Source organism: Crocuta crocuta, unplaced genomic scaffold (genome assembly GCF_008692635.1).
Source record: "Crocuta crocuta isolate KB4526 unplaced genomic scaffold, BGI_CrCroc_1.0 scaffold469, whole genome shotgun sequence".
Taxonomy (NCBI): Eukaryota; Metazoa; Chordata; class Mammalia; order Carnivora; family Hyaenidae; genus Crocuta; species Crocuta crocuta.
In genome coordinates, this window is record NW_027531907.1 from 66,162 (window position 1) to 89,279 (window position 23,118).

Here is a 23,118-nt window from a genome sequence, read left to right on the forward strand (position 1 = left end):
ACTCTACACAGAAAGCCTGACAGACTCCACCAGAATCTACTAGAACTGATCCATGAATTCAGCAAAGTCGCGAGGTACAAAATCAACGTACAGAAATCGGTTGCATTTTTATACACCAACAATGAAGCAACAGAAAGAGAAATCAAAAAACTGATTCCATTCACAATTGCACTAAAAACCATAAAATACCTAGGAATAAACCTAACCAAACATATAAGAGATCTATATGATGAAAACTATAGAAAACTTATGAAGGAAATTGAAGAAGACACAAAGAAATGGAAAAACATTCTACGCTCATGGGTTGGAAGAATAAATATTGTTAAAATGTCATTAACTACCCAAAGCAATCTACACATACAATGCAATCCCAATCAAAATTGCACCAGCATTCTTCTCACAACTAGAACAAACTATCCTAAAATTTGTATGAAACCACAAAAGACCTCGAATAGCCAAAATAATCTTGAAGAAGAAAAGTAAAACGGGAGGCATCACCATCCCAGACTTTAGCCTCTACTACAAAGCTGTCATCATCATGACAGTATGGTATTGGCACAAAAACAGACACATAGACCAATGGAATAGAATTGAGAACTCAGAATTGGACCTACAAATATATGGCCAACTAATCTTGGATAAAGGAGGAAAGAGTATCCCATGGAAAAAGGACAGCATCTTTAACAGATGGTGCTGGGAGAACAGGAGAGCAACATGCAGAAGAATTAAACTAGAACATTCCCTTATACCATACACAAAAATAAACTCAAAATGGATAAAGGACCTGAATGTGAGACAGGAAACCTACAAAATCTTAGAGGATTAAGCAGGAAACAACCTCCTTGGCCTCACCCACAGCAATTTCTTACTTGACACATCCCCAAAAGCAAGGGAATCAAGAGCAAAAATAAACTATTGGGAACTCATCAAGATAAAATGCTTCTGCACGGCAAAGTTTTTCAATCCATAAAACTAATAGGTAACTGACAGAATGGGAAAAGATAGTTGCAAATGACATATCAGATTAAGGGTTAGTATCCAAAATATATAAGGAACTCATCAAACTCCGCACCCAAAAAACAATCCAGTGAAGAAATGGGCAGAAGACATGAACAGACACTTCTCCAAAGAGGACATCCAGATGGCCAACAGACACATGAAACGATGCTCAGCATCCCTCCTCATCAGGGAAATACAAATCAAAACCACACTGAGATACCACTTCACCCAGTCAGAGTGGCTAAAATGAGCAAATCAGAGGACTCTAGATGCTGGGGAGAATGTGGAGAAACAGGCACCCTCCTACACTGTTGGTGGGAATGTAAACTGGTAGAGCCTCTCTGGAAAACAGTGTGGAGGTTCCTCAAAAAAGTAACAATAGAACTCCCCTATGACCCAGCAATAGTAATGTTAGGAATTTTCCCAAGGGATACTGGTGTGCTGATGCATAGGGGCACATGTACCCGAATGTTCATAGAAGCACTCTCAACAATACCCAAGACATGGAAAGATCCTAAGTATTCATCAACTGACGAATGGATCAAGAAGATGTGGTTTATCTATACGATGGAATACTATATGGCAATGAGAAAGAATGAAATCTGGCTATGTGTAGCAACATGGATGGACCTTGAGGCTGCTATGCAGAGTGAAATAAGTCAAGCAGAGAAGGACAGATACCATATGTTTGCACGTATAGGAGGATTAGGAGGAACTTAATGGAGGACCATGGATGAAAAGAAGGGGAAAAATAGTGTGGAAGAGGGAGGGCGGAAACCATGAGAGACTCTTGAATGCTGAGAACAAACTGAGGGCTGATGGAGGTTGGGGAAGGGAAGGGTGGTGATGGGCATGGAGGAGGACACTTGTGGGGATGAGCACCGGGTGTTATATGGAAACCAACTTGACAATAGACTATTTAAAAAATAAAAGAGTATACGGCCCTACCCAGAATAACAGGAAGAGCAGTGGACTATTTGCACATGACCAAGAGAAATGAAAGGCATTACAGGCTGACATCAGTCTGCTGTGTGCAGGGCAAACTAGGGTGGTGATAAAGGAAACAGGTATCCTGGTTGGGGAACGCTCTAGACTACGGGTGATACTGGCTTGCTTCAGGTGATGGGGGAGCTGGTCAATGCTCCCCAGACCCACTGCAAAGAAGTCCATTCCTTAATCCTCAGGACCTGTGGTTATGCCATCATGTTACCCTGCATGGCGAAGCAGACTTTGCAGGAGTAATTCAGGTTAGGACCCTAAGAATGGGGGGTTATCCTGGAGTATCTAGGTGGACCCCTTGAATCACATGAACCCTTAAAAGCAGAAAATTTTCTCCAGATGAAAGCAGAAAAGGAGCCTCAAAGGGAGAGTCAGAGAGATCTCAGGGGCTCAAAGAGAACCCAGGGAGGGGTGAGAGTGGTAGAAGAAATGGGGTGGGGAAGTCAGAGAGATTCCAGAAGGGTCAGAGGGATCTCAGGAAAGATCTGAAATGGATGAGAGGTATTCACACCATGAGCAGGATTCCACACACCATTGCTAACTCTGAGATTTAGGCCCAAGTTCCAGAATGAGAGAGGCCTTCTGGAGCTAAGGGCAGCCCAACTTATAGCTAGAAACGTATGAGTACTCAATCTTAGAGCTGCAAGGGACTTGATCCTGGCAACAATATGAGTGAGCTCAGAAGTAGACCCATCCCACTACTACCAGAAGGGAACACAGCCTGCAGACACCTTGATCTTGGCCTCATGAGACTCTAAGCAGAGGTCTATCTGAGCCATCCTTACCTGGAAGACAAGAAATATGAGATAATAAATTCCCTAAATTTGTCTGTGTGTTACAGTAGTGATAGAAACCTCATTCAGGTGATCCCAGTATTTCAGGACCATTCTGAAGACCCCTTTGTTTCAGATATCTGCTAGAACTGAGTTTATTTCCATCTCAATACAGACATCTGTCTCTACTCCCCTCCTTGATTTCCATTAGCTTCTTGCTAATTTCCTAATCCTAAGCAGCTCTTCCCTCTCACCCTCCACCTGCTTTCTGTGGACAAATTAGCTCATACCCTCTGGGGGCTCATGGGGTACATGTTCTTGGGGAGACAGGACAGAAATACCATGCAGGAGATGCATAGCAGGCATGTGATCACAGAAGCTGAGAGAAATGTTGAGAGGGCCAAGTTCATTGGGACATGGTCAGACAGTAGGGCTGTCCTGACGAAGAGGAGATTTAGGAGGCAGAAAGGAGAATGGGAAGGAACAACCAGCTTCAACAAGGCCTGGGTGTAAGGTGAGTTCTACTGGAAAAGGGTTTGAGAAGGACAAGACCAGATATCTGCTCAGTGTCTCCTCAGGATCAAAAGCATTCTAAAGGCTTGGAGTCTCATCTTGATCATGATCCCTAAGGTTCTCAATGTCCCCATGAAGAAACAGGCACAGAAAATCAATGTGCTGAGATGTCAAGGCTGGGAGGTGATGAGCCCAAGACTAGAACCAGCTGTTTTGGCTCCAGAGAAGTATCAGAGAAGGCAAGATCCAGTCTGTGTGACATAGACTCAAGGCCTTTCGGTAGAGAGTCATAGAAAGCATCTAAAGGTATTGAGCAGATGGTGACATACAAATTCAATATCAATGATGGCTCCAGACAGCCTACTCTTGGTGTGTCACACTGACACATCCCATCACCCTGCCAGCCAGCTGGCTCCTGCTCTGAGTGAGGTGACCTGCCAGTGAGATTCCACACCCTGGCAAATCATCCTTCCCTGTAAATGTTTCCAAGTCTCCCAAAGCTGTCCCCAAGGGAAGCCCATGATCTTCAGAGAACCCTGCCTACCATCCTCCACTGCAGGGCACACACCTCAGTGCCTGGATGGTGTCTTCCCTGCCACTCCCAAACACTGCTTCTCCAGGACTTAACATGGAGAGCTCTGCTTCTGGACTGCATGGAGCTTAACATGTGATCTAGGGGAATATTCAGCAACCTATGTGAGCTCTAAAACTAAAAAGCAACATTTTTCTTCTCTCCTGTTGAAAGGAGATGATTGAAAAAAATACCCCTTTTCTTCCAGTTAATATGCCATTCCTTAGATCAATAGCATTTCATCATACTGCACCGTGATATGAATTCCTCAATTGCAATGTGCCACTTGCCAGAAAATGGGACGCCCTTTCCATTTCCTACCTCATGTTGCCAAGGTGCACTGGCTCAGTAGGTAAATTTGTTCCTGAGCAATTCTGGATTCAGGGAATGGAATGTCAGGGAAGGTGTAAGAGCTTGGTTTCCTGGCTGCATGACAACTTGGGCAGGGTGGGGACAGAGAGGTGAAATGAAACACCCCATGGTTCAAATTCTTTCCTTAGATGGAAGATGAGACAGAGAAATGACCAAGGGCTGGGCTGATTTCTCTATGTAAAGCAGTTGCTCAGCTTTTGTACATTTGACTCCTATCCACCTTTTTAGGAATGTACCACGGATGGCACATTGGGGATTGCTATTCCCCCAAAGCCCTTTTTGCACTGGGATATGTCCTCACAGCCTGACCTCCTTTCCCCAGGCCTGGTTTTCAGTCATTGCTTTGCATTCAGCCTCCTTAATACCTTGTAAACTGGAAGGTGGTGCATTAATGTATTTTCACTGAGCACTGTTTCTTTTAAGAATGCTTTCAGCTATGGGTAACAGAAAACCTAGCTAACACTGGTTTACATACAAAGGGAAATAATCTTCCTTGTAACAAGAAGTCTGGGGGCAGACGTCTGGAGAATCAGTTCAATGTCTCATGTAATGTCAGAGGCAGATCTTCATAATTCTCTTGGCCTCTCCCTCCCATCTCCAATGGTTTTTTGGTTACATCTAAGGTAGGAAGCATGAAGAAGAACTGATAGCAACACATTTTTATCAGAAGGGAAGAATCTATATCAAGGGGCTCCAAAGCAGGTTTCCCTCATATCTTATTGGCCACCAAAATGAACCAAGCAGAGGAGATGAGCTACCAGAGCAACTATTACAGTACAGGGATGCAGAGAAGAGAATGGGAGCAGTGTTTTCCAGCCAGACCACAGGTCCTGCACAAACATTGGAAATAGAGAATATCAGCAGACATTGTGGAAAGAATGCTAGATTTGGTTCTGAAGACCTCCATCAAAATCTCAAATCTGCTAAGCTGTATGACCATGAGTAGTCACTGACCAGCTTTGTTATATTAAGATGGTTTGGGTTGTAAGGAAGGATAAAGGAAGATGCAAAACAGGATGGTGTTGGTAATATAGAGAATTTATCTCTTATAACAGGCAGCCATAGGCGGAGGAAATCAGGACTCATTGTTTGTTTCAGAGATCAGTGGCATTGTCTAGAACCAGTTATCTGCACATGTGTGCTCTGCCACTCATCCACACTGTCTTGGCCCCACAGTTGGGCTGGAAATGGCTCCAGGCATCTCATTACTACATGTGAGGGGATAGTATCCAGAGAAAGAAGTGGGACCAGTCTCTTGCCTAAGGTTTGTTCTCAGGATCAGGGAAATCATTACCAGAAGCCCCTCTATTCCCACAGAATAACTCCCTTATGTCTCCTTGACTCAAGTGTCTTTGGCACAGAGCTGTCTCACTCATCATCACTGGGGAAGAAATGTAGGGGAGACAGCTACGTGTGAATAAAATGAGGACAGTCACCACTTTCCCTGGATATAGATGTCAATGGTTGTTGCAGCAATTTAATAAGATGCTAACAGACTTTGATGGTATCCGACACATGGTATGGGTTCCATGTGATAGGTAGAAAGAGGTCCTAGGTGTCACTATTGTGGATTCCCAGTTCTGAGATTTACTAGTTGTATGACATTGAGCAAGTTTCTAAGCCTCTTTGAGTTCTAAAATTTCACAAAGATGACATTTGCATGTATTGTGTAATACTTCTACTCTGGAAAATTTGCTTCTATTATTTCCTGGATAAATTCCTTCTTTAATTTAATTCTATCCTTCCTGAGATTTTCCTAGAAGTTAAATATGGGATTTCCCATAATGAACTTTTTTAAAAATTTTTTTAAATGTTTTTATTTATTTCTAGGAGAGAGAGAGAGACAGTGTGAGCAGGGGAGGGTCAGAGAGAGAGGGAGTTACAGACCGAAACAGGCTCCAGGCTCTGAGCTGGCAGTCAGCACAGAGCCCGACGTGGGGCTCGAACCCATGAACCGCGAGATCATGACCTAAGCGAAAGTCGGACGCTCAACCGGCTAAGCCACCCAGGCGCCCCCCCATAATGAACTTTTATGTGTATTATTTTTTCTTCTATAATATATTCTTTGACCTTTGCCTCTAGATTCTGGGCTATTTGTTTAACTTTATTTCTCGTCAGCCTATCTATCTATATTTATTTAGTAATTATATATTTAATCAATTTTTCCTCTGACTTTTCCCTTTTTTTATTCTTTATTTGAAGTTTTATTTTGAGGTAATTTTACATTCATACAAAATTGTAAAGAATAATATAAAGAGATCCCATATACCATTTACGTTTTCTTCAATGGCAATAGAATTCAAAACCATAGTACTATGTCACAATCAGAATATTGACATTGATACACTCAATATACAGAGCATTTTCATCACCACAATGATCCCTCCTGTAACCCCTTTATAGTCATACCAACTTCCTTCCACCTTGCCCGGTACTTAACGAACTCATTGCCCGCCCCCCCATCCCCGCCACTAATTTACTCTTCATTCTATAACTTTATCGTTTCAAGAATATCATATAAGTGGAAACGCAGAGTCTGTAACCTTTTGAGATTGACTGTTTTCACTCCACAAAATTCCTTGGAGATTCATCAAGGTTGCCGTGTATGTCAGCATTTAATTTCTTTTTATTTTGAGTAGCATTCCATGGTAGGGATGTAACACAGTTTCTTGAAAGATATCTGGTTTGTTTCTACCTTTTGGCTATCACAAAGCCTCCATCAACATTTGTATGTAGGTTTGGGGTGAATATAAGTTTTCACTGCTCTAGAATAAACGTCCAGGAGTGCAACTGCTGGATTATAAAATGAGCAAGTTTTATAGCTGCAAGTTTTAGTTTTTTAAGACACTGACTAACTATTCTCCAGAGATGTGGTACCATTCTATAGCCCCAATGATAATATATGAGTAATACAGTTTCCCCACATCCTTGTCAATATTTGATGTTGTTACCATTTCTTATTTTAGCCATTCTATAGGTATGGTTGATATCTTATTATAGCTTTAATTTACACTTATCTAATGGCTGATAATATTGCATACCCTTTAAAATGCTAAAAATTGTTAGCTGTATGCCATATACGTTTTACCACAATTTTCAGAAAAGTAATTCCAAACTTTGAGTCAATGAGCAAGGGTCCCTGACAGAATAAGTGTAGAGTTAACACTAAGTACAACTGGACATCTGCAATCCAGGAACAAGTGTCATTCAATGATCAGAGCTACTAGGTTACAAAGATTCCAAGATTTAATATATTTATTATTAATTATAGCTGTATACATGCTTTCAGAGGGGGCTCAGTCAACAAATGTTTATTTATATTTTAAATTAATAGTCGTATAAATAGTCCACGTCCTTGATAATTCCATCCACATTGCTTCTACATGTTCTGGGGGAATCAGCACTATCTAGAGGCTTCTCACTCTTTGAGATGTGACTCAAAATTTTCCTCTCTGGAGAACTCTCTATGACTTTCCCTCTAGTCTCTCTCTCTCTCTCTCTCTCTCTCTCTCTCATGCTCCCTAAGCACTCTGTGATTGCTGCCATGAGAATATGTCTCTGTTTAAGGTGTTACCTTAGCTTAGATGACTGTCTCCCCACTCAATAACACAGTATCAGGTTATAGCAGAAGCTCAGGAATGTTTAATGAACAAAGTCCCACAGAAAGGACACGTTTCCAGTTACTCTATTTCTGCTTCTATCATTGATGTTAAATGTAGCTGTGAACACACTTATTGCTTTTCCTAGGGCTAATGCTTAAATGGGGGCATTTTAACAGGTCTGCAGTCTCATAAGAACTTGAGATCTCAGCTGTTGAATTAGATGAATTAGCTGTCTCCAGAAATCATAGCAACTTCACTGAATAACATTAATCCCCCTTTGTAAACAAAGAGATAAAATAAATGGAAAGTTATTGACTTAATCGTCACAGATCAATCAAAGAACAAAGCACACTGGATTATCTAAGCATGCTTGGATAAAAGAATAAAAACTTAAAATGGTGTGTTTATCTAAGATTCTTCAAAATCTTTTTGTGTTCCCAACGGTGATTAGGGCTCCTAAATACGAGAAGAACTCTAATGCAGCTCCCTCAAAAGATGATCAAAGCCCTTCTGTTTGCTTACCAGAGGTTAGTCTCTCCTGACACTTTCTCTAATTCACTTTTCAACTTCTCCAAAGGACAATACCCCTTTCCAAAAAAGAAAAATCTTTAATCTTTCTTTTTACTCTTAGGTTAGAGTCTCTAGTTCTTTGCTTACCCACTCATCTCTTCTTCCCCAACCCCTTACAGAGAGAATAAGACTGCAACTGAAGATGACTTCAGGTTCAAAATCTGTTTCTAAATATAAGCCACATCTGTGTGGGTACAGTGTGGGTGTGGCATGGGAGCACATTCACTTTGAGATGTCAGTAATGATTGTCCTCAGGTTGCCATCTTGGAATGTCAGGGGAAGTTCTGCAGAGAGCAGAAGGGCTTCTCAGAGGAACAAAACAGCTCTAGAATTGGCTCAGTCAAAGCTGAAGATGGGTTTCCACTCAGGAAATCATTCAGACTCTCCTTAATTTACTTTCAAGTTGGCATCTACTAACCATCACTTCATGCTCACTACAGCATTGGTGGCCCCTTCCCTGCATGCATTAGTACCTCCTTACCTCCCAGGCAGGCGCCAAGGGCCAGGGCATACATGAGTGGTGGTGCAGGCAGGCTGACCTCAGGATCTTGGCTGAGGTTCAAGAGCACAGGAATCTATAGACGGAAAAGAACACTAAAATCATATTCATAGAAGCCAAGAGGAGATCCAAAGCACTTTTTTAGCAAACTGTAAGAAGCATCAGATGTTCAAAGGGAAACCAAAGTAAACTTCAGAATCCACAAAACCTTGTGTTTGGGCCCACTGACATGTTTTTGTTTCCACCTATATGACCAGCTAACTGGTCCTCTTCCCTCTTCCTCAGCTACCCTGACCACTGTTGTGGATCTTAAAGAATCTCCTACAGTGGCTGGGACCATAACTATAACCATCTAACCAGCATTTCTTAGCCCTACAATGGACCAAGACCTATAATAACTCCATGCACATATCATTTTATTTAATTCTCAAATATCCCTCAGGTGTATTTTTATTCTTTCAATTGATAGATGGGGAAATCAAGGCATGGAGAGACACATACCTTATAAGTAGCCAAACTGGAAGCTGAACACAGTTCTCTGATTACAAACTGCATACTGTTAAAATTGTGCTAAACTACTTCACACACTGCTCTCTGTGCAGTATTCCCAACCCTGCTTACGTTCATAATATAATAGTTATCATATTCAACAACTAAAAAGTAGTATTCTCTAGTAAGTCATGTACTTTTCTGACAAAGATGAATTTCACATTATTGTAATCAAAGAAACATGTAGTAGTTGTAAAGTTTCTGTAACAAATTTTGTGTTCCAACAGCATGCCCCCTTTGGCTCATGTTGCTAATGTAGGAGAAAGAACTGGGAGTAGGGGGCAGAACGGAATGTAGCCATGAGGCCTGCTTCCTGCTCACTTGGGGGAAATGTTGATCTGTGATGTCACTGCTAAGCACCTAAGGGCAGCCCATGAGATGTTAAGGAGGGACCCTTGGATGTGCTGCCTCAGAGAAGATGCTTTGTGTGATGTCTGTAAAGAGCTGGAGGAGGAGAGCTCCAATGGTAACCCAATCAGAAAAGATTTCCCTATAGATTTTGGATATTAACCCTTTATCTGATATGTCATTTGGAACTATCTTTTCCCATTCCTTTGGTTGCCTATTAGTTTTNCATACCCCAATGTTCTTAGCAGCACTCTCAGCAATCGCCAAAACATGGAAAGAGCCTAAGTGTCCATCAACGGACGAATGGATCAAGAAGATGTGGTTTATCTATACCATGGAATACTACATGGCAATGAGAAACAATGAAATGTGGCCATGTTTAGCAACATGGTTGGACCTTGAGGGTGTTATGCTGAGCGAAATAANGGGCACTTGTGGGGATGAGCACTGGGTGTTATGTGGAAACTAATTTGACAATAAACTATTTGTAAAAAAAATTTAAAAATTTTAAAAAAATTAAAAAAAAAAGATTTCCCAAAGTCACAAGCAGAAAGTTGAAACCAATGTGGAGATATACAAGTGACATGTGGTTTCATTTGCAGTAGAGAATTGGGGGATGGCAGAACCATGCTCTGCTACATAATGGGTCGCCTGATATCATAAAAAGTAATGTCTCATTGTTTATCTAGGAAGAGTGGATCACTCCCTTGTCTTTATCCCTACAGTAGGACTTCATGTGCATGCCTCTGCAGTGGCCCCCAGGCCACTTCACCACCCCACTGACACTGGGGTTGGCCCATGGCTTACTTTACCAAGGATAGATAGGTGGTCTAGAAAGAAGCATCTCATGTTACTGCAAGCCTCTCTGGAGCTTCAGAGTCAGCCATTAGAAGAGCACACATTATGAAGTGCTACTAATCTATGGGGTCACCTGAAGGAGGACACACTTGAGGGCGCCCCATGAACCTCAACAGAGCATTGACCAGCATGTTGCAGCCAAGCTGCAGACCTATGCATCTACTGTATACACTCCTCTCTGCCAGACTACTGCATACACTCTACTGTACATGTTGCTCTGCCAGCCCTGCATACAGCTCTCCACATTTGCCCTTAAAGGTCTGAGAAAGAGCCTTTACTATTTGCTAGGTCACAAGGAGCATTCTGAAAAGCTCACTTTTTCATTTTCAGTGGTCCCAAATATTTACTGGAAGAAAAATGAATAACATCCTGGGAAATCTATCTGATGCAGAAACAGAAACTCTTGGCACAGCGGGTCCCTGAGCAATCTTCACAGCATGTTTCAATCTTTGTTTTTGTTGTCTCATGATGAACCCAAATGTCACAGAGGCAGTTTCTAACTTGAAGTTTTGGTTCTTTGGAGGAGCAAGCAAAGGGCAGCTTCTCACAGCAGTTGGGCATCTTTCTTCTGGAACCTTCCCTTACTTTCCCAAAGTGATTGATGTTTTATAACACATTATGCCCATAACTTACTTCCATCATCACATTTAACACACACCTCCCTCCTCCACCAAGGTGGGACCATATTGCCTTGTCTATATTCATTTGTGTCTTAAAATATTCAATAATTACTCATAAATGACCTACTGCTGCAGTACTTTGTTAATGCCATCTCCACATAGCAGTTAATATAAGAAACAAATTCCCTGCCCTCATAGAGCTTACATGAGAATAAGAGATAATAGAAGAGAAACATCATTGACCACACACAATAAGATATGCACACTGCGAAAAAAAACTGGAAAAGTAAAAATTTAATGGCTCCAATCTCTCAATCAGTGATATTTAATAATCCCTGAAGACTGGGAGGATTAAATCTCAAGGGCTATTACAACATAATACTCAAAACTCCCAGTTCTCAACAAAAAATTACGAAACATACAAATAAATAGGAAAATATGGCCCATTCACAGGTGAAGAAATTAAAAACAATGTGATAGAAACCATTCCAGAAACCCAGATATTAGGATTATTAGTCGAAGATGTTAGTTAAATCACCTGTCTTAAATGTGTTCAATGAGCAAGAGGAAACCATAGACAAAGGACAAAAACAAATCAAGAAAACCATTAAAAATGATGTATAAATACAATAAAAATAACAATAAATAGAAATTACAAAAAAAGGAAAAAGAGGAATTACAAAAAGGAATGAAGTAGGTATTCTGGAGCTGAAAACTACCATAACTGAAATAAAAACTCACAAGAATTCATAGCAGATTTGAGCAGGCAGACAAATGGGTCAGCAAACTTGATGGTAAGACATTAGAAATTATCAAGTCTGAAGAGCAGAAGGAAAATTTAATGGAAAAAAAATTAAAAGAGCCTGTGAAACCTGTGAGAACCATCAAACATAGCAGCATATATATTATAGGAGTCCCAGAAGAAGATAGACGAAAAAGAGGCAGAGAAATTTTTTGAAGAAATACTGTCCAACAACTTTCCAAATCTGAGGAAATACATGAATATACATGTCCAAGGAACTCCATGAACTACAAGCAGGATGAACTCAAGGAGACCTACACTAAGACAATTTATAGTCAAATGATTGAATCCAAAAGACAAAGAGAAAATATTGAAAGCAGCAAGAGAGGAACAACTCATCTCATAAAAGAGATAATCAAAGTCACATTGCCAAGATGGTGGACTACCGAGACCCAGCCTCTGTCCCCTCTCAAAGATGAACAATGAGATAGCAATCCACAAATAAAAGCAGCTCTGAGAGAAGACTATGGTCCACTTAAGACTTTCAATGTAACAAAAACCCTGAAAAAAATCACACAAAGGTAAGAAAAAACAATTTCATTTTACCTGTATCATCCATTGCCCAAGCCAGCACTGCTCAGTGCCAAGAAAGAACTTCTCAGCTAGAATAAGCTTCCCTCATCAGGAAAGAGAATGGATTGAACAACCTACTTCCCCACCTTCAGGATACCACACAAAGGACCCACTTGAGTTTCACCCCATCCAGAAACCTGGCAAACCTGAGACATACAGAGATGGATAAGAACAAGGAAGAAAAACAGGACCCACCAGTATCAGCTACACAGCAAGACAGACTGCAGTTCGTAGTAACCTCTGCAGATGACTCTGGTAGATTTCACCCCTGAAGACACCAATGGCCAGCATGGTTGCTGCAGACCCCCTGAAGATTTACCAGTTTTTGCCTCACAGGTATTTGTGTTCCCTGACACTCGCCACCTGAATCCCTCCTATTTCCACCCTGCTAGCCCCACCCAGAGACCAGGACCTGCCTCAGTAGCCAGCCCAGGCTTCTGCAACTATGCAAGTGCAAGACACAAACCTAGACCCCTACAGCTGACTCCCACCTCTGTGCACATGCTCAGGGCTAACTCCTCTAGCTGTCTACTCATGTATTGCTGGCCTGATATGTGTCACTGACTTCTATTGCCATGTGCACACACATGAAAAGATCCTGTAGTCACAGAAGTGCATACCAATAGCCAAGGCCCCTATACCTATTTATGGGCCTACATTTGGCCCTATATCCTGTCAGTGGCCTGCGCCACTGGGCTCACCTGCAGCTAGCCCTTCCAGCTGTACACGTGCATTCCTCTAGCCTATCTCCTAAAACTAGCCTCCCATCATGCACCTGTGGCAAGAACAAGTAGCCATGGTAGTACACACAGACAACCAGCGCCTCTGTAGCTGCAGTGAAACCTCAGTTGGCCCCACCCCTTGATGCTTCTTCTGATCCCCACCACTAAGTGTGTATTTGCAAACTGCCCTCGCCACCACAAGGCACTTGCAGCTACCCCCTATAATGAAGTATTGTGCACATCATCAGCTCTGACCACCACTTCTATCAACCCTGGCCCCTAACCAGAGAACCTAGATGCACTGCTGAGGACCACAACAGCCTTTGTAGCTTCTGTGGACAATCCATGACAGTCACCAAGGACCACACAGTGCCAATACTGTGGACTTTAGCAGACTGAGCCAACAAGTTACTATGTACCCCAGAAGAGAGCTGCCTCATTCCCCCAACACTTCATGCCCTGAACTACTATTACTTATGTCACAGCACACTCCAGCATGCTCTCACGTGAAGGTAAAGTCTTTCTTTACAGAAGTCAGTCCATCAAATCTGGAAGAAGTGAATGCTTATTCAAATGCACAGAAACCTACACAAGACTAGTGGGATCATGAAGAATCAGGAAAACATGACTCCACCAAAGAAACAAAATACTCTTCTCTAGACACTTAATAATTAAAGTGCCTAAAACCAAGACAAAGAATTTTAAAATGAGCGAGAGAAAATTTTTCTTATACAAGGGAACCCCCCCTAAGGCCATCAGTGGATTTCTCAGCATAAACCTTGTAGTCCACAAGAGAATATTCAAAGTGTTGATGGAAAAAGACTGCCAACCAAGAATACTTTACCCAGCAAAACAGAACTTCAGGAATGAAGGAAAAGACTTCCCCAGATAGATGCTAAAGATGTTCATCACCATTAGACTTGCCTTGCGAGAAATACTAAACAAAGTTCTTCAAGCTGAAATGAAAACATACATATTAGTAACACAAATACGAATGAAAGTATAAAACTCACTGGTGCATGTAAGTATACAGTCAAATTCAGAATACTCTAATACTGTAATGGTGGAATGTGAAACACTTAACTCTAGTATAAAGGTTAAAAGACAGAGTACTAAAAATAAATACAGCTACCTATTTAGGTGCTCCCATATTCGGTGCGTAGACACTTATGATTGTTAGTTCTTCCTGATGGTTTGAAACCATGAAAGACTCTTGAATACTGAGAACAAACTGAGGACTGATGGGGGGGGCGGAGGGGGGAGATGTGCATGGAGGAGGGCACTTGTTGGGATGAGCACTGGGTGTTATATGGAAACCAAGTTGACAATAAACTATTTGTAAAAACAAACAAACAAACATTTTTTAAAAAATAAATACAGCTACAACAATATGTTAATGGATACACAAGATTAAAAGATGTATATTGTGATATCAAAAACATAAAGTAGGGGCTATCTGGGTGGCTCAGTCATTAAGCATCTGACTTTGGCTCCAGTCATGATCCCACAGTTCATGAGTTTGAGTCCCACATCAGGTGAGCACAAGCCTTGCCTTGAGTTAGCTCTAGCTCCGCTTCGGGTGAACATAAGCCCCGCTTCTGGTAAAACATGAACCTTGCTTAGGATAAGCCTCACTTCTCACTTCTCTCTCTCTCTCCTCCCCCCTGTCAGTCACTTGTAGCTCTCTCTCAAAAATAAATAAATAAATAATAAACAAATATAAATAAATAAGGAAAGAGTGAAAGCATAGACTTTTTGTATGCAATTGAAGCTAAGTCGTTATGAGCTTAAAATAGATTATTGTGACTATAAGATATTTATGAAAGTCTTAGGGTAACCATAATACAAAAACCATATAGCAGATACCATATTAGATATACACATGATTAGGAGAAAAGAATGAAAGCAGACCACTATAGAAAACCACCAGTTTACAAAGTTAGAGAGCAAGGGAGGTATAAAGGAACTACAAAATACTGAGAAAACAAGATGGCAAAAGTAAGTCCTTCATTGTCAATAATTACTTTATTTTTTAAATTTTATTTATTTATTTTTGAGGGAGAGGCAGAGAGAGGAGAGAGAGAATCCCAAGCAGGCTCTGTACCATCAGCATGGAGGCTGACATGGCGCTCAAAGTCACGAACCATGAAATCATGACCTAAGCCAAAGTCAAGAATCAGATGCTCAAACTGAGCCACCTAGGTACTCCTACCAATAATTACTTTAAATGTAAGTGAACTAAATTCCCCAATCGAAAGGCCCACAGTGGCTAAATGGATTTTTAAAAAGACCAACTATATGCTGCCACATGAGACTCACTTCAACATCAAGGACATACATAAGCTGAAAATAAAGTGATGGAAAAAGATACTCCATACAAATGCAAACCAGAGAGAGCAGGGGTAGCTATAGTTGTATCAGACAAAATATACCTTAAATCAAAACTGTAAAGAGACACAGAAAAGGTCGTTATATAATGATATACATATATAATGACATCCGAGGTTAGAAGAGAACCAGGAGCATCACTGGATTCTTGCAAGGATGAGATCTTGCAGTGGACTCAAGAGAAAAATGAAGAGGGGCTAGAGCAAGACGAGGATGGCAAAGAAAGACCATCCTTCCAAAGATTCTGACTGTTAAAGGAAGCAGGGGAAAAGGAAGGGAGCCATGGAGATATGTGGCTCACTGAGGGTCTTCATGAGAAGAGAGATGGCAGCATGTCAGAACCTGAAAGGAACGATGCAACGAAAAGTAAAAAATAAATTATGCAGGAGAGAACTGTAGCTCTGGGACCAGGTGGAGGGACTGGCCTCCACTGAGAGTGGGAATGTCCTCCATATAACTGGAAGGAAGGTAGGATGCACTAGGCAGTCACAGTGACGGTTGCTTGTGAAAGCTCCTACATAATTGCTTTTATCTTGTCACAAAGGGGAAGCAAGGTCATCAACTGTGAGAAAAGAAGGGAAGGGTGCTGGAGGCTCAAAGAGAGATGAGAGGTGTGTAGGAGTAATCAATAATCAGGGCAGATGAGGTCCAGGAAGAAGCTGCGTGGAAGGCAGCACTGATGGTCCGTGACAGAAGGGCTGTGGCTGGGAGACGAGACAGCAATGCTTGCTGCTCTGCTTCATTGCCTGTGCATGTGGGATGGGGGTGCAGGGGATAGGATTAACCTGGTGGTAGGTGTGGCTTGCCAAAGGAAGACTGTGAAACCAAATAGAGGCAAGGGAGCTGAGGATTAATACACAGAGATAATCATAATAATAGTAATGAAGGTGGGTGTTTAAGGAGGGAAAGGAGAATGTAAAGCAGGGTGGGTCCACAACAGCAGGTAGGGCTGTTGACTTGGGTCATAAAATTATCAGAAACAATAAACTTTAGGACAGGGCCCAGGACTGGGTTACATTTCTCTTTGGGAGTACACAGACTTTAAGGGAGCTATAGCACATAGGTAGTATTAACGGACTCAATTTCCACATCGTCAAAGTGAACTGTTTTCTCAGCCCTAAGAAATGGATGTCCTAGGGCCCATGGGAAGAGACTAAGGAGGGTGGCTCCTGGAAAACAGCCCTGTAGATGTTGAAAATCATGCAGTTGTTGGGTAAGGTTCTACTTGGACTGATTCCAGCTGGGCCCCAAGAAATCCCCAACACAGGGAGGAAGACAGGTGAAGATGGATTGCTGCCTACATCAGGACCCATGGTGATGCCTACCAGGGCCTCACACACTGCCTGGCAGACCAAGCCAGGGCCCTCTGTGTTCCCCTAAGATCACTAGTTTGGCTTTGGGTCTGCACAAAACAACTTCTCTTCTTGATATTGCTACAGGGTCATCCTAGCACAGACATCACCTCATCCCATGAAATGTTACTTGCATCAGTTCAGCATACAGCACTGTACAAGAAGACCAGCTGAGTGGGGTGGTCACCTCAGCTATGGCCACAAGGAATTCTGAAAAGAAAAGATATGATGAGTTCATACATTTAAGGTAATATGTAAAATTCCTCATTCTAACTTAAAATAGTTCCTAAGGATATAATTGCTAGCATATGTTAACATTCTTAAAAGCATTCCATCATTCCTTTAAGTCTATGTATTTATATTTAAATACTGTAATATCAGCTTATCTAAAAATGCATATTAAACTCCTTTTCAAATATCTTAGCAGGAGGACATATACCTTGCTGCCTGGCCTCTAACCCCTACCATGGACATCTGATCCAGAATCTTAGGAAGGGTGGCTCCTGAGTGATTGCAGGAGAATTAACAATGAAAGGAAGGCTGGCTAGGTTGTCCCTTATAGGACTGAAAGAGGCACATGGCAGAAGATGCCCAGAGTGGGGCTGAAATGGCCCATGTAGGCAACAACAGGAAGCAGTAGTGGTTCTCAGGGCAGGGGGCTGCCCCGGATCATGAGGCAATGCCAAAGGGACAGGCACAGCACTTTCAGTTGGACAACTGTCCTAGGATGACCCTATAGCATTATCAGGCAGTGAGCATCAAGAGGATGTTCTGTTCTGTGAAAGGGAATGTAAAGAGAAGAAGCCAGCAGGGTCAGTTTTGAAATTTGAACTTATTGTCAACATTTGAGAGATGAACATTTTTCATAGAAAAATAGTGATGTCTATAGTTTTTTTTTTAAATAAGATAAGTGCAGATGCCAAGCCTACTTCCCGGCAGGGAGAAGATGCATCACAGCTGTATAGGTATTTCCCTACCTCTGACCCAGCACACCTGCCCTCTCTAGATGCCCACAATATCTGCTTTTCCTACACACACCACCCTGCTTTCCCTTGGCTCAGGACACCTGCTCCCCCCCTACTCTACCACATCTAACCTCCCTGCACCTACCACTGGCCTTCCTTAAAAAGCCACCACTACTGGGGTCAACGTACACTTATTCCCAGATGGCACTCTTTATGGTTGTCATTTTGTTGCCGATGTCTACCAACTATCTCCAGGTGAGACATTTAAGTTTGGACACTTAATCTAGAAACTTGTCCCAGACTCTCATAGACGGGAAAGTGCTCAGACCTCTGAGGAATTACCTAGTCTTTGTCAGATTCCTTTTATATGGGATTTAATAAGTGCCTCAGGGAAATACTAGGGACAGCTTGCATCTTCACAGGGGATCTTGAGAATGGAGAGGGTGGGATTGTAGTTCTTCATTGGCCGGCATATTTGCAGGGGTAGGGGAACACTCCAGATCAGGTGTTGATCCAGACCAGTGCATCTTCAATGCATATGTGCAGGCAGTCACCCGTCACCTTGTCTAAGTATAGGCTCTGCCTTGGCAGGTCTGGGTAGCCAGTGCATACATTTGTACAAGCTTCAAGGCTGCTGACACCCAGACTCCACCTGAGATGGAGGGGCTGCATATTGTCAATGCAATGCATCTCTTTTCTTCTTCTTGGAACTCGTAATACTACTATGCAAGAGTTCCTGGGTCTCACCCAAATCTCATCTTTTTTCACAATTCTGTTCTTTAGTACTTTTAGTTAGCTCTTTCACTTGGCCTCAAACCCACTAACCAGGCCTAACACTGATTTTTATTTCAATTCAGTATTTTTTTAAGTTACAGGTTTTAGCTTCAGAAAGTACTTTTTATTCAATGCTTAAAATCTCCCGAAGCGTACTTACAACTTATTGTTTATTATCTTATGTCTCTGTGCCATGCTGTGATGAATCGTTTCTGAGGCTGTTGGTCCCCCATATGTGCTACTTGTTTTTTGTGGAGTGCCACAGATCTAGAATCCAGCAAAGTGGCCAGTCCTCAGGCCATGGAAGGTGAAGAACCCTCAGCCTGGGCACTGCAGGGCCCTTCTGATGCCACTCTCCACCACCAGAGGGGGTGAAGGCCCCTCCCAAAGATGTTGTGCACTGCCCCAAGGAGCTGACTTGCAACCTGACAGCCTGCCAATACCAGGGTGATCAAACTGCAGGAGCTCTCCCAACCTAATAGGAGATACAGCATTTCTCTGCTGCTGTCATTTCTATTTCTCTGACCTAGTGCTTCCTCAGCCCGCACAATGACAGAGCTGGGATCCAAGCCCAGACTCACCTTCTCTAGAACTGTTAATTCCTACAAATGCTCGTGTTATTAAACCTAACTGCAATCTGCTGGTCCAGGTTCTACCCTACACAATATTTTGATCCTGGATGTTTTAGGAAAGGATGAGTGAAAACAAAAATGAGATCATGTAGACAGAAAAGCAAATGTGAAATGTTTCTGACTTTTACCACCATGAAAGAGCATTTTTCTTTGTCAGGAGTTACAGCAGCCTGTCCTCTGCTCAAGTACCTTCTGCAGGGCAAGTGGCAGGGAGAAGACTACAAAGACCTAGAAGAAGAAGGTAAATGAGAACAAGCCAGCCTTAAAAACTGACTTCCATACCAAGTTAAAACTGAATGATAATACAGATAATGATGAATATCCAAGAAGTCAGAGAAAACCCACAAAATTATGTGCATAAATTATCATTCTTTGAATTCAACATCCAAGACAAGAATAATCATATTTTAACTTGAAAATTGCCTGACAATTCTTCCTGTTCAAGCAAATGAGGGTGAAAAGATAAGGTTTAAATGGAGAAAGGCTGCCAGAGAATTCTCAGTCATTAGCAATGTATTGCAAGTACATTTACCAGGGAACCTAAGAAAGCTGCCCACAGAAGCAGGTCTGTACTCATGTGTTGCTCCCACAACTCTTTGTCAATTGCAGACAGGAACCAGAAGGAAGGTGAGGAGGGCAGATGTTAATGGAATTACCCTGACTAGAAATATTTGTTAAGACTGAGAAAGACAGGGGCGCCTGGGTGGTTCAGTCGGTCTTACTTCGGCTCAGGTCGTGATCTCGCGGTTCGTGGGTTTGAGCCCCGCGTCGGGCTCTGTGCTGACAGCTCAGAGCCTGGACCCTGTTTCAGATTTTGTGTCTCCCTCTCTCTCTGACCCTCCCCTGTTGATGCTGTCTCTCTCTGTCTCTCCCTCAGAAATAAATAAAACATTAAAAATTTTTTTAAAAAGACTGAGAAAGACAAATACCAGATGATTCCCTCAAAACTAGAATCTGCAAACAACATATGAATAAGCAAACAAAAAGAAGAATCAGACCTATAAATACAGAGAACAAACTGATGGTTGCCAGAGGAGAGTGGAATAGGTGTTTGGGCAAATTGGGTGGAGGAAAGAGGGAGATCCTGGCTTTCAGTTACGGCATAAATAAATCATAGGAATAAAAGGCCCAACATAAAGAATACAGTCAATGATATAATAATAATAGTGATGTATCAGGACAAATGGTAGTTACACTTTTGGTGAACACAGTATAATTTATAAACTTGTCAAATCACTGCTGTACATGTGAAACTAATGTAACATTGTTTGTCAACTATATTCAAATTTAGAAAACATGGGGCTCCTGGGTGGCTCAGTTGGTTAAGCATCCGACTTCAGCTCAGTTCATGATCTCACCGTTCGTGGGTTCGAGCCTCGCATCCGGCTCTGTGCAGACAGCTAGCTCAGAGCCTGGATTCTGTATCTCCCTCTCTCTCTGACCCTCCCCAGCTAATGCTCTCTCACTCTCTCAGAAATAAATTTTAAAAAACATTTTAAAAAATTATTAAAAAAAAAAACACTTAGGGGAACCTGAGTGGCCAGTTGGTTAAATGTCTGACTTCGATTCAGGACATGATCTCACAGCTCATTGGTTTGAGCCCTCTTCTTTTTTTTTTTTTTTTACAAATAGTTTATTGTCAAATTAGTTTCCACATAACACTCAGTGCTCATCCCCACAAGTGTCCTCCTCCATGCCCATCCCCCCTCCCCCCCACATCCATCAGTCCTCAGTTTTTGTCAGCATTCAAGAGTCTCTCATGGTTTGCCTCTCTCCCTTTCCCCCACCATTTCCACCCTTCTTCTCCCCCTTGTTCCTCCGTCAAGTTCCTCCCAATCCTCCTATACGTGCAAACATATGATATTTGTCCTTCTCGGCCTGACTTATTTCGCTCAGCATAACAAGCCCTCTTCAAGTTTTGTGCTGGCAGCTCAAAGCCTGCAGCCTGCTTCAGATTCTGTCTCAGTCTCTCTCTGCCCCTCCCCCACTAGCACACCATGTCTCTCTCTCTCAAATATAAATGAACATTAAAAAAACACTTAAAGTTGGGGCGCCTGGGTGGCTTAGTCGGTTAAGCGTCCGACTTTCGCTTAGGTCATGATCTCGCGGTTCGTGGGTTCGAGCCCCGCATCGGGCTCTGTGCTGACTGCCAGCTCAGAGCCTGGAGCCTGTTTCAGTCTGTGACTCCCTCTCTCTCTAACCCTCCCCTGCTCACGCTGTCTCTCTCTCTCTCCTAGAAATAAATAAAAAAAATATTTAAAAAAAAGCTAAAAAACAACAACAACAACAAAAACCACTTAAAGTGATTGGCACTAAGCAATGTTGTTGAATCATTATAATGTAGAAACTAATGTAACATTGTATAAACTAATATAATGAATATGCTTATATATTAATTATACTTCAATTAAAAAATAAAAATTAGAGACAAAACAAAACAAAAAGGAAATATTTCCAAACCAATTGATAGAGAGGTACTATCCAAGACCCCCAGGGCCTCCCACACCCTCAGCCCTTTGAGCCCTGCTCTGCCCAAAACAGTTGAGTAATTAACAATGGCACATTGGGTGAGAGGAGAGAGGGGGCTTCAACATTCTTGTTTCAGAGGCTCCATGTCGGTTCTGACTGCACTAAAAAAATATGGAATATCAATATTAAATTGATTTAATTTAATGTTAAATAATTTTATCTTTTCTTTTTTATTTTTTTCTTTTTATTTTTTTAAATAATTTATTGTCAAGTTGGTTTCAATATAACACCTAGTGCTCATCCCAACAAGTGCCCTCCTCCAAGTGCCATCACCAACCTTTCCTTCTCCTTCACACCGATTAGCCCTCAGTTTCTTCACAGCATTCAAGGGTCTCTCATGGTTTGCCTCCCTCTGTCTCCCCAACTATTTTTCCCCTTCTCCTCCCCCCATGGTCCTCCGTTAGGTTCATCCTAATCCAACTATATGTGCAAACATATGATATCTGTCCTTCTCTGCCTGACTTATTTCACTCCTCAAAAGACCCTCAAGTTCCATTCACGTTGCTACACATGGCCAGATTTCATTCTTTCTCATTGCCATGTAGCATTCCATTGTATAAATATACCACATCTTCTTGATCCATTCATCAGTTGATGGACACTTAGGCTCATTTCCTGATTTGGCTATTGTTGAGAGTGCTGCTATGAACACTGGGGTATGTGTGCCCCTATGCATCAGCACTCCTGTATCTCTTAGGTAAATTCCTAGCAGTGCTATTGTTGGTCATAGGGGAGTTCCACTGTTAACTTTTTGAGGAACCTCCACACTGTTTTCCAGAGGGGCTCTGGAAATGTACCAGTTTACATTCCTACCAACAGTGTAGGGGGGTGCCTGTATCTCCACATCCTCACCAGCATCTATAGTTTCCTGGTTTGTCCATTTTAGCCACTCTGACTGGCGTGAGGTGGTATCTCAGTGTGGTTTTGATTTGTATTTCCCTGATGAGGAGGGATGCTGAGCATCATTTCATGTGTCTGTTGGCCATGTGGATGTCCTCTTTGGAGAAGTGTCTGTTCATGTTTTCTGCTAATTTCTTCACTGGATTATTTGTTTTTTGGGTGTGGAGTTTGGTGAGTTCCTTATAGATGTTGGATCTTTATCTGACAT

At 42.0% G+C, this 23,118-nt stretch overlaps 1 protein-coding gene and 1 long non-coding RNA gene across 2 annotated transcripts in view; one reads left to right on the forward strand and one right to left on the reverse strand.

Moving 5' to 3' along the window:
• The window catches only part of OCA2 (OCA2 melanosomal transmembrane protein), a 354,024-nt gene that overhangs the window by 18,047 nt on the left and 312,859 nt on the right, over positions 1 to 23,118 (reverse strand). Inside the window, exon 22 of the mRNA XM_077774607.1 lies at positions 8,881 to 8,974. Within this exon, the coding sequence (XP_077630733.1) occupies positions 8,881 to 8,974 (94 nt within the window). The remainder of the gene's footprint in view (positions 1 to 8,880; positions 8,975 to 23,118) is intronic.
• LOC144240309 (uncharacterized) lies at positions 16,387 to 19,865 on the forward strand. The gene is made up of 3 exons (XR_013337675.1): positions 16,387 to 16,440; positions 17,198 to 17,357; positions 19,639 to 19,865. It is a non-coding gene; the product is annotated as an uncharacterized LOC144240309 (long non-coding RNA).